Source organism: Hevea brasiliensis, chromosome 10 (assembly GCF_030052815.1).
Source record: "Hevea brasiliensis isolate MT/VB/25A 57/8 chromosome 10, ASM3005281v1, whole genome shotgun sequence".
NCBI lineage: Eukaryota > Viridiplantae > Streptophyta > Magnoliopsida > Malpighiales > Euphorbiaceae > Hevea > Hevea brasiliensis.
In genome coordinates this window covers 5,649,434-5,661,760 of record NC_079502.1, presented here as the reverse complement: position 1 = coordinate 5,661,760, position 12,327 = coordinate 5,649,434, and the positions used below count along the sequence as shown (strand labels likewise).

Sequence of the window (12,327 nt, the reverse complement as noted above, 5' to 3'; positions counted from 1 at the left end):
CACATATCTCAATATAAATATTTAATTTAATAATAATTAAACTCGTTTTCATACGAGTTTGAGCTTATATTAGATGTACTTTATAATAAAAACTCTTTACACTATAGGGCTTTGTGACAATTCCAATACCAATCTTTGTTTTTATTTCATACATATTTCTTTGATTGAAAAAAAAAAAGAGTATATTGCTACCGACTTGCTGAATTTATGGTCCAAAATCGGACAATTTTTCATCTAAGTTGAATATTGTCTAACAGTCTAAGTTGTCTTCTTCTCTGAACAGTCAACAAATTGAACAGCAGTAATTCATAATAATTAGCATGCCATCCGAAAAATTCAACCATATTATTTAAATTTCTGGTAATTCTAGTGATTCCCCAGCTCTTGTGAAAAGGTTATACCAGAATTCCATGCTATCGTACACATTTGAATTACAGGCATATTGGACTGCAGGTTCCATTGCATTTTCTAGTGTAGAAAATGGAATTTGAAATTGTGCTTCCGCCACTACAGTGGTCGGAAAATTGATTTCCGGGCTCGAGTGATCACTTGACAATACTTCTGACCAGAAATTTTCATCCATTTCTGGAAAATCATCCGATGACTCCAAATTCGTGGAAGAAATGTTATTATTGGCATCATCACCTGTGGTCACAGAGGAGATTTCACTGGAGGAACACTGTTGTGGAGAAATCGGTCTATATTCCATGTCCTCAGACGATTCAGATCCAGGAAGATTTGATAAATTTACCAACTCATCAGGTTCGGTTTTCGATTTTTGATCAACTCTGGACATATCAATGGATCGTCTTTTAATTTCTAGGGTGCCAGGATTTTGCTTCGATAATCTTTTCTTCAAGTGGGTATGCCAAACATTTTTTATTTCATTGTCTGTCCGTCCAGGTAATCTTGCTGCAATTGCTGACCATCTGCAAAAAATTAAGTTTAATTAAAAGATCATGTCAGAATTTTATGCACTAATCTTGATGTTCATCCTGCTTGATCTCAAGAATTTAAAATGTTTCTACTCACATGACGATTGATTATTTATATGTGCATAATATGTTGTTTGAGATTAAGAAGAGCTCTTAAATTAAGGCAAGAATGTGCTTTTTTAAACTGGCACATGGGATAGTTACAGACCAAATGGCCTTTCAGTTTCACCATCATCAAGAGATAAGATTGATTATGCGCATTATGCATAGCATTGTTTTGAATCGTAGCTTAGTTGGTTAGAACAATTTGGCAGGGATGGCGATCTATCATTTTTGCTGTTATAGTATTGTTTCAGCAGGCAAATCTGTGTTATATAACTGCAAAACATACCTATTTCCTAGCATTTCATGTAATTTGATGATGGTATCCTCTTCTTCTCTGGTGAAATTTCCTCGTTTAATGTCAGGTCTCAGGTAATTTATCCACCGGAGCCTGCAACTCTTTCCACACCTCAATAAACCTGAACGGAAAGAAAAGAATTAAAACCGAAACATTCTTTGGTGTTCTTGTTCCTAGAGCTTGTAACAGCTCTTAATTTGTTTCGAGGAGAGAAAAGATATATATTTACCGGCTTGTTTGGGAAGTGCCCTCCAATTGCTATGGCCATATTGTTGGATATGATTGATGAGCATCTGATCTTCTTCAGGAGTCCATGGACCTTTCTTCAGTCCCATCTTCTCACAGCAAGGAGCTCTCACCATTTTGTTTTATCCCTAATCAAGAAACCAAATGCCCATATATATGTGATATATGGGTTTGGATCGGATTGGATAGGATAGGATATTCCTCTCTGATAAGAGATGGAATGAAACCTCAATACATAGAGTGAAAGTGAGGGAAGGAGAGGGATATATATATATATACCCATAAAAGGAGCTTGTTTGATGATTGACATATGCATATGGGGTCAAAGAAAAAGGTTATATCCACACACAAGCCATCGCTTCTAGGAAATCTCTCACTGTCTCTCTCTCTGCCTCTTGCTTTCCTCTCACTTTCTCTTCTTTGTGGCTCGTGGGGTGCAGCGATGTGATTGGCTGGATAGTCAAACAAAACGTGGGAATATAGAGTTTTTATTTGGTGGTACTAATATCTATAGCTAAGATATGTTACCATCAATAAAGATAATAAACTCGTTATATGCACGTTAGTTTGATGATGTAATTTTTTAGAATTTAATATATCCTTCCAATTAGTTTTTTACATAATAAAATATTAATTTAAATTATAAAGAGACCTTTCCAAAAATTCTTTTTCTTTTTCATATTTATTTATTATTTTTTTTCTCTTTTCTCATTTTCTTTTTTAGATTTTCTCTTTGAACCATCTAAGTTTCTCTCACCAATATTAAGGGTCCTGACTCTTCTTAGTAAGGTCTCATATTGTTTTTATTTCTTACAATATTTGATGAGTGTTTTGGCGGTTCAAAATATAATATGAATTATTGACTTTTTTTTTTTTTAGAGAAAAAATTTTGAATCTTTAAATATAAATAATGATTTTTTATCAATAGACTCTGGTAGCACTATTTGTTCCTCTATTAGAATTTGATAGTTTAAACTCTTTTGTAGAGCACATAAATAGGAAGTTTTCAAAAGAATATTGTTGCAAAGGTTTCTTTTATTGTCCAAAATGCCACTCTGAAAATTATTCTCCTTTACTTATTTTTTATTTATGATGTGCTTACATTATGATACTTATTAATAAATTATCAATTTTTTTAATAATATGTTAATGATATTTTCATAAATTATATGAAAATAAAGTAAGCTTATCGTTATGATCAAAACTAAAAAAAATATATAATAAAGAGTGTGTCAATGAAGAGTTCAAACTTATATAAGGATAAATTTATGCACTGTTAGATTTATTTTTTATCTACAGATTTATGCACTTTATATATATATATATATATTTTAATTAATACACATACATCTTAATATAAATATTTAATTTAATAATAATTAAACTCATTTTCATATGAGTTTGAGCTTATATTAGATGTACACTATAATAAAAACTCTTTACACTATAGGGCTGTGTGATGATTCCAATACCGATCTTTGTTTTTAGTTCATACATGTTTCTTTGATTGAAAAAAAAATATGGATATTGCTACCGACTTGTTGAATTTGTGGTCCAAAATTGGACAATTTTTCATCTAAGTTGAAAATTGTCTAACTTTAAGTTGTCTTCTTCTCTGAACAGTCAACAAATTGAACAGCACTAATTCATAATAATTAGCATGCCATGCAAAAAATTCAACCATATTATTTAAATTTCTGGTAATTCTAGTGATTCCCCAGCTCTTGTGAAAAGGTTATACCAGAATTCCATGCTATCGTACATATTTGAATTACAGGCATATTGGACTGCAGGTTCCATTGCATTTTCTAGTGTAGAAAATGGAATTTGAAATTGTGCTTCCGCCACTGCAGTGGTCGGAAAATTGATTTCCGGGCTCGAGTGATCACTTGACAATACTTCTGACCAGAAATTTTCATCCATTTCTGGAAAATCATCCGATGACTCCAAATTCGTGGAAGACGTGTTATTATTGGCATCATCACCTGTGGTCACAGAGGAGATTTCACTGGAGGAACACTGTTGTGGAGAAATCGGTCCATAGTCCATGCCCTCAGACGATTCAGATCCTGGAAGATTTGATAAATTTACCAATTCATCAGGTTCTGTTTTCGATTTTTGATCAACTCTGGACATATCAATGGATCGTCTTTTAATTTCTGGGGTGCCAGGATTTTGCTTCGATAATCTTTTCTTCAAGTGGGTATGCCATACATTTTTTATTTCATTATCCGTCCGTCCCGGTAATCTCGCTGCAATTGCTGACCATCTGTAAAAAATTAAGTTTAATTAAAAGATCATGTCAGGATTTTATGCATTAATCTTGATTTTCATCCTACTTGATCTCAAAAATTTAAAATGTTTCTACTCACATGTCGATTGAATATTTATACGTGCATAACATCTTGTTTGAGATTAAGAGCTCTTAAATTAAGGCAAGAATGTGCGTTTTTTAAACTAGCACATGGGATAGTTACAACTTACAGACAAAGAATCTTTTCATTTTCACCATCATCAAGAGATAATATTGATTATGCTCGTTATGAATAGCATTGTTTTGAATTGTAGCTTAGTTGGTTAGAACAATTTGGCAGGGATGGAGATCTATCATTTTTGCTGGTGTTATATAACTGCAAAACACACCTATTTCCTAGCATTTCATGTAATTTGATGATGGTATCCTCTTCTTCTCTGGTGAAATTTCCTCGTTTAATGTCAGGTCTCAGGTAATTTATCCACCGGAGCCTGCAACTCTTTCCACACCTCAACAAACCTGAAAGGAAAGAAAGAAATTAAAACCGAAACATTCTTTGGTGTTCTTGTTCCTAGAACTTGTAACAGCTCTCTTAATTTGTTTAAAAGAGAGAAAAGATATATATTTACCAGCTTGTTTGGGAAGTGCCCTCCAATTGCTATGGCCATATTGTTGGATGTAATCGATAAGCATCCGATCTTCTTCAGGAGTCCATGGACCTTTCTTCAGTCCCATCTTCTGACAGCAAGGAGCTCTCACCATTTTGTTTTATCCCTAATCAAGAAACCAAATGCCCTTATAAATGTGATATATGGGTTTCGATTGGATTGGATGGGATAGGATAGGATAGGATATTCCTCTCTGATAAGAGATGGAATCAAACCTCAATACACAGAGTGAAAGTTAGGGAAGGAGAGGGATATATATATACCCATAAAAGAAGAGCATGTTTGATGATTGATATATGCACATTGGTCCAAAACAAAGGTTATATCCACACACAAGCCATCGCAAGTAGGAAATCTCCCACTCTCTCTCTCTCTCCCCCTTGCTTTCGTCTCACTTCCTCTTCTTTGTGGCTCGTGGGGTGCAGCAATGTGATTGGTTGGATGGTCAAACAAAACGTGGGAATATACAGTTCTTTTTTGGTGAGACTAATATATATAGTTAAAATAAGACACATTTAAGATCTATTACAATCAATAAATATAATAAAATCGTCATATCCACGTCAATTTTATGAAATAATTTTTGAAAATATAATATATCCTTTAAATTATTTTTTTACATAATAAAGATTAATTTAAATTATAAAAAGATCTTCTTTCTAAAATTCTTCCCTTTTCCCATATTCATTCATTATTTTTCTTTGCTTTCGTCATTTTATTCTTTAGATCTCCTCTTTGGATGACCACTGATGCGTTCCCTATCAATAACTATCCTTAGATTAGTCATTTTGGCTTTTTTTTATCATTTTGTTAATAAAGTATTAAATCTTTGTCACTTTGAAAAATATTTATCTTCTCATATATGTGTTTATTAGGAATGAATCTAAGTTTTTCTCACCAATATCAGAGTCCTGTCTCTTCTTATTGGGTCTGATATTATTTTTGTTTCTTCCAATATTTGATGAATTTTTTGGCAATTCAAAATATAATATGAATTGTTGACTCTTTTTGGTTAATACGAGTAATAATCTTTTATCAATGAAATCTTGTAATTTTGTTTGTTCCTCTATTTAATTTGATGGTTTAAACTCTTTTATATATCACAGAAATAACAAGTTCTCAAAAGGGTATCATTACAAAGGTTTCTTTTGATGTCTAAAATGAATACGAACCATTTACTACTCAAAAGATTATTCTCCTTTGGTACGAGAGTACTGAATTACTCATATCAAACGTCCGTTGGTTGGTTGCTTTTTTATTTTTATGATGTACCTACATCACGACACTTATTAATAAATTGTCAACTTTTTCTCTTAAAAAAAATATTTAACTGATGGAGTATATGTTTTATGGTGATTAAAATTATGAATTTCATTTTTTCAAAAAAATTCAAAGTAAAAAAATATCGACTCAGTTGTGATATATATATATATATATATATATATATATATATATATATAATTGGTCAGACAATATTGATTGATAATAATAAAATTAAATCTATATCACAAGTGAAACTTTGTTTAAATTTTAATTCAAAAGAAAAATATTTTTTATATAATTTTTTTTAAAGAAGAGCAGTAAACTCTTAACTTCGTTCAGTTCATCATTAAGAATAAAAAAAATTATAGTATTTGCAAGTGCATGAACATTCCAAGCAGTGAATATTCGCATTTGAACTTCGCAGAAAAATAGGTAAATGAATGAATCGCTGATTGATAATCATATATAATAACAGGAATACATGAATTATATTGGTGAAACGACAAATCTCAGTGATATAACTCCCACAAAATTATTAGATACTTGACTAGATAAATTCATATATCTCAAATCATGAAGATAGTTTGGCCATTACGAAGACTCAGTCACGAATGTGATCCGGGCAGTATGGTATGGCCATATAGATGATTAGACAATCAATGTCATGTCTCAACCAGAGAGATGGTTAGGCTACAAACATCATGATTCAGTGAGGTAGATGATTCGGCACGAATGTCATGGTTCAGCTAAATAAATGATTTGACTAGAAATGTCATGGTTCGACCACCATAAGATTTGCCTAACAAAACAGTTGAGTCCTTGTTATAGTGTAACTGTTATTTTATGTGACATGAATTTTTAAATTTATTTTTATATATTCGAATTGTGATTGGACTCAAAAGTTTAACATTTACAATTCAATTGTAATAAAAAGTGAGGTCTGTGGTGATAATAGAGAGCACAAATGTCATTTTTAGCTCTCTTTGACCCAATCAGTTTTTAACAACCAGGAGGAGAGACAAAAAGAGTCAAAATTAGGATTAGTTAAGGGATTTTCATCTGGAAGAGAGTGGAACGTCTCTTGGCCTTCATAACACCTAATACTCACCATTTTGCTTGAAAGCAAGGATTAGAAGAGGTGGATTGTTTGTCTCTTCAAAAACCCACATACATTCATAATAAAATAAAATAAAACTTTATAATTTTGCATCAGCAATCTTGAAAAATTGTTTGTAGTTTGAACTTTTTGTAAGGAAAGAATGAATAATTGCATACGTTCCAACACAATTGCTAACACAAAACTGAATTTTGCAGCAAAAAAAATTTGAAAATAATAAAAATAAATTATTAATAATCTTTCACCGTTGAGTTTACATTAATAGCACTTTTGTTGTAGTGTATCAGTTTATAAGGGTGCAATCTCCACATTCAATTTATACACTTAAAATTATATTCTGAATGTTATATATATATATACATATCATTTCATTAAATTAATAATTTAATAACAAGTGTTTATCTTATAATACAAGACTTATAAATTCAACCCTAAATATCCATCCCTTTAAAATTTGCTCGAAATATTAAAAAAAAAATTATAACGCCAACCAAAATTGATGTATGAAATGAGACTTAATTTTACTCACTATCCCTCAATTTTAAGAGTTATTTCATTATTGTCCCTCAACTTTAATTTATATCATGAAAATACTTAAATTTTAATTTAATACTATCCAAAGTCTCTCTGACTAGATTTTATTAGGTACTCCAATCAGAAAGTAATCTAGATATGCCTTAGACACAACAAAAAATATTCTCTCTATGTCACTTAGAGAATAGTCTTTTTCCTTTATCTCCAATAAATAGAATCACTTATCTCTCAATTTTTTTTTCTCTCTTTTATCACATGCATTTCGTAGGTGACAAGGAGACTATTCTCTTCAAGTAGTAGAAAGAGAAATACTTTTTATTGTATCTGATGTTCATATCAGCTTCTAGCTAAAGTATACAATGAAATTTGGCCAGAGAGATTTTTGATAGTATTAAATTAAAATTTAAATATTTTTTATAATACAAATTGAAATTGTGAGATAGTGATGAAACAATTAAAGAGATAATGGATGAAATTAAACCTATAATAAATTCAATACAAATCAAAATTTAAAGAAGAAAAATGAAAAGCATAAATAAACAAAGAAATAAGTAATTGAATTGCAAAATATTTTATATTTATATAATTCTATATGTAGAAATATAAGTATGATCATTTTTTTTTTCCTTTTTAACTTGTAGTGACGGTTCAAAATAAAGCAACGCAAGTGTAGAAAGGTAGTCAAAGAAAGAGGCTAGTGGTGCCTTATAGCTATCACTAAGACAAAAATGTAGCTTTCGTGTTATAGCCGTTAGCCATTAAGTCAAAATAAAATTGTAATCATTAGTATTTAATTGGTAATTGAGGCTGCGTTTACCAACGGTAGACAAGTCTAACCCAACTGACTTTGCTCATCTTAAGTATTAACCCAGCCGACATTAACACTAATATCAATTTTGTAAGGTATAAATGAGTCGAGCAGCCCTCAATTTAGACTTTATAAAAATTTGTTCTTGCTTGTCTTATTTATTTATGGAGTTGAATTGAAACTTATCACTATTTAACTCCTTTAAGTTCTCAAATTTGTAAGTTGGGTAATTCTAGATGTGTGAATCATCTCATTTATAAACTGTGAATTAATTATAATTATAAATAATATAATTTTAAGGTTTTAGCTATAATTATTCTGATATTAAAAATTATAATATGTGGTCTAAAATTAAAATATTTAAATTTAATTATCGATTAATAAAAATATTTGATATTTTTTTATCCAATAGGACTTTTGCATTTGTTAATTTATCATTAAAACAAATTTTTTATCTTATAGAGAACAACTTAACAATTAATTTTTGACATGCACTATAATGGCTATAAAGTAAAACTCACATATGAATACACTTTTTAGTTGATAATTAATTACAGGAGCAATTAAGAGTAGAAATAAAAAATCTCTTATTTAAATTTGAATATATCTATATATTTGTAACTTGATGATTAATTACTTAATTTGAAAATAATTATCAAGTAATTAAAACTCATTAATTAAAATATTTTTTATTTAATTTTTTTTATTGATTAAGAACACACGTAGATACACAGGATAAGAAAGGTATATATTTTTGCTTAATTTTTATTAATAGATAGGAATGAAAAAAATAAAAAGAGATTAAAAAAAGAAACTATATATAATGTCAAACAATTTAGGTGAAAAACTATATAAACTCCACTCATTTAGAATTTACCAAAGTTTAGACCTTATTAGAGTTGAAAAAAGTATAATGTGATAAGACTTTTTGTGTCAAAATGTGGAGGAAAAAAAAAAGTCTACTTGAAAAAAAAATAATAAAGTGGGGATACAAACCCACTTATGTTGTCATTAATTAGGTATAAAGTAGCATGTTTGGTGATTTGTCCCACCAAATTTCCTTATTTTCTTTTTTATTTTTCATACCTTTCTTCCTCTTTTCAAAGAAAGGATAATCTTTTTATCATATTTTTCAACAATATTGACTGAATATATATCTACTTTTTTTTTTCACCAAATTAAAATTGTACAATAAATCTTATAAAATATTGTCCTTTCACAATACTTTTTCCATTGTCAACAACTTAGCATAAGTGAATTATTGACATAATAATTAAGATGAGACATATGGCTCAAAATCAATCTCTTGATATTAATAATAATTTATTAACATTTTTTATATAATCAGATTAAAAGTAATTTTATCAAAAATTGAGAATTAAATGTTACTCCCTTAAGTTTTAACTCTATAGATAATAACAGTTAATATAGTCTCTTAAGTTTAATATTTAATCCCTAAAGAGATGATAAATATTAACTAGGTTAAAAATTAATCTAATCTCTTTAGTATCTAAATAATATTAATAAGGGGATAAAAATTACAAGAATAATGATTACTCTAGTTAATCTTACATCAAACACCCCATATTTTATATAACACTTAATTCTGTATTTAAACTAATATTTATGCACTTAGACTATGATATTAATAATAATTCACTAAAACTTTTAGATAAAATTAAATTACAAATAATTTTAGCATTTAATTCAACATAACATTTAATTCTACATGTAAACTAGTTGTTTACGATTGTCATGATTAGAGTTCTCACAAACAACTAACTTACCAATTGAGATAGAATCTAAGTATATAATTTAAAATTATTGAAATTTTAAAAGTTAGTGCTAGTTGATTAACACTTGTATTCTCAAATTAATAATAATTTCCTAGCTCTCAAATAGTAGAGCTAGTGAAAGTGTTACAATCATTTGGTTAATTTAGTATTAAACCCACTAACCAAATCCATGTATGCAATCGCCTTTTGAAACATAATAATAAATAAACAATGAAAAAGGGGAATGCTATGCATATATACACTTTGACATATTATTTTTACTATTTAACTTTCTTAAAGTACAAGGGTTGTGTTTTTATTTAAAAAAATATCTTTATTTTTTTTAATAAAAAAATGAGAGAATGAAAACTCGAATTTAATTTTATCACGTGGGTAATATATTTTAACAATAAGTTAGGCTTAACAAAAAATTATTAACTATTTTTGCCTGTGTTAATTGTATCATGACCTGAACGTGAACGATTGAGTTGAAGCCATCAAAAGCAAAATCTTGCCTGTCTCTAGTGGGATTGCAAATGTCTCATCATTTTATGCAAGGCTTTTTGAATGGGAAAAGAAATATGGCCCTACAACCTCTTCATACACATATAGTAGAATTAAGCAACTTTGATAGTTATATCATTCAGTCAAACTGTAATCCATACCCTACCCATCTTAGATATGCCTCATCTGAAAGGAATATATATATATATATATATATATATATATATATATATATATATATTGAAGATAGCATATTTGTAATTGTAAAATAGTGTTCTAAATTTGTACTTTGTTGAAGCATCATCAATGTCCTAGTTTTTTAATTAGATAATTTGAGATTACAAACTACGCTTTTTGCGCATGGTGTAACTCATTAAGATTGATGTTTATCCTATATATATCTCTCACATATGAAGGGGATTCTTTTTTAAAAAAATAAAAATTTAGGTGAGTAGAACTTCCTAGTTTAAAGTTAGAGTATATCACAAACTTTTTGAAGAAATTATAATAAAGTTTACAGATCCCTTATCAAAAAAGACATTTGATAAAACTCGAATTCTCATTTTAATTGGAGTATTGAATAAGTCTTATCAATTGAATCAACCTTATTAATAGGAAGAATTTCTTTTTTTAATTTGTATACTCTAATTAGTTTTTTATTTTTTTTAAACAGTAACTACGCGGCTCTCCCTAAAAAATTTTTATAAAGATTATTTATTATTTTTGTACCCATATCATGTGAATATTAAACTAAAATAAACTTCAATTTTACAAATTTGTAAGGCCTCCTATACGGCTTAACTCTATTCATGACACTATCTTGTAGAACTAGAAAGTCTTCATTCCTCTTAAATTAATAATTATAGAGAAAAGTTTTTTTTTTTTTTTTTTCTCAACTTGCAATGAAATCCTTCCCCTTTTTTTTTTATAATTTTAAGTGAAATGGTGTTACAATGATTAATAACAAAAAAGTGAAATGGTGTTACAAATTGCAAGCAATCTCGTCAATGGCCATCAATTTCATTTTTATGAAATGTTTAAAAATAATAATTTTATAATTTTTTTAGAAGTATTAATTAAAATTTTTGATTTTATAGAATAAATAGAGAGATAAATTTTTATACAACAAAAATTAGATTTTCTAGCTTCAATATTTAATTTGTTTTCATATTTAATTGTAAAATTAATTTTAAAGATTAAATTAAATAACTTATCTTGTAAATATATTGTCCCTTAGATACGCAAATATAACTTATTTTTCACTTTCTTAGGATCCTATCATCACATAACCTGTGAGACTCTTTCATTTTATCCATCATGTTTTGATCATGTTTTGATACTATGAGTTGTATTCTTGTCTAAAACTCTGTTCTTTTGTATGATAGAACCTAGATGCTTATTAACGAAGGAATTATTGCAATGGAAATCCCTTAATAAAATAATTAAAATCGATGCAGCGGATACATTATATTAGTAATGAAGTTTTACACATCATATTAATTATTATTATTATTATCTCAAAATGGAATAAGGAGGTGGGCAGTGGGGGTAGGAATGCACACAGGAAACACCAAATTGTCATTGAAAATGAGGATGGATGGACAAATGTAATTGTACTCCTAGTCCAAGGTCATTATCCAGAGATGAATATGCGAGTCAAGAGCCAAGAAAATGAGTTATGAGCAAGCAAGCAACACTACTTCTGTTACTGATAGGGAAGCATATTAATTATGACAAGTACCTCTATATTCTTCAAATAATTTTCACATTTGATCTTCAAGTTCAATGGTCGAATGTGTTTCTCGTGGTGAAAGAAATAAATT

General features: G+C 28.8%; 2 protein-coding genes across 2 annotated transcripts; both read right to left on the bottom strand.

The window, feature by feature from the left end:
* Positions 1-282: 282 nt before the first annotated feature.
* On the bottom strand, positions 283-1,870 carry LOC110635299 (transcription factor MYB4-like). Its single transcript, XM_021784582.2, has 3 exons — positions 1,565-1,870; positions 1,327-1,456; positions 283-929 (listed from the first exon to the last, which is right to left on the bottom strand). Exons 1-3 carry the CDS (start codon positions 1,695-1,697, stop codon positions 350-352), a joined length of 843 nt encoding a protein of 280 aa, XP_021640274.2. The 5' UTR covers positions 1,698-1,870; the 3' UTR covers positions 283-349.
* A 1,366-nt stretch (positions 1,871-3,236) lies between these two features.
* LOC110635298 (transcription factor MYB14) lies at positions 3,237-4,808 on the bottom strand. The gene is made up of 3 exons (XM_021784581.2): positions 4,465-4,808; positions 4,225-4,354; positions 3,237-3,850 (listed from the first exon to the last, which is right to left on the bottom strand). The coding sequence occupies exons 1-3, from the start codon at positions 4,595-4,597 to the stop codon at positions 3,271-3,273; spliced, it is 843 nt and encodes a 280-aa protein (XP_021640273.2). The 5' UTR covers positions 4,598-4,808; the 3' UTR covers positions 3,237-3,270.
* Between the last annotated feature and the right edge of the window lie 7,519 nt (positions 4,809-12,327).

What these genes read in the sequence shown, in the direction of transcription:
- LOC110635298 (XM_021784581.2), bottom strand. Translation starts at nt 4,597, where the DNA reads ATGGTGAGAGCTCCTTGCTGTCAGAAGATGGGACTGAAGAAAGGTCCA. An exon ending in GGCACTTCCCAAACAAGCTG is followed by an intron (nt 4,355 to 4,464) that starts GTAAATATATAT and finishes CTTTCCTTTCAG; the next exon opens with GTTTGTTGAGGTGTGGAAAG. An exon ending in CATGAAATGCTAGGAAATAG is followed by an intron (nt 3,851 to 4,224) that starts GTGTGTTTTGCA and finishes AATTTTTTACAG; the next exon opens with ATGGTCAGCAATTGCAGCGA.
- LOC110635299 (XM_021784582.2), bottom strand. Translation starts at nt 1,697, where the DNA reads ATGGTGAGAGCTCCTTGCTGTGAGAAGATGGGACTGAAGAAAGGTCCA. An exon ending in GGCACTTCCCAAACAAGCCG is followed by an intron (nt 1,457 to 1,564) that starts GTAAATATATAT and finishes CTTTCCGTTCAG; the next exon opens with GTTTATTGAGGTGTGGAAAG. An exon ending in CATGAAATGCTAGGAAATAG is followed by an intron (nt 930 to 1,326) that starts GTATGTTTTGCA and finishes AATTTTTTGCAG; the next exon opens with ATGGTCAGCAATTGCAGCAA.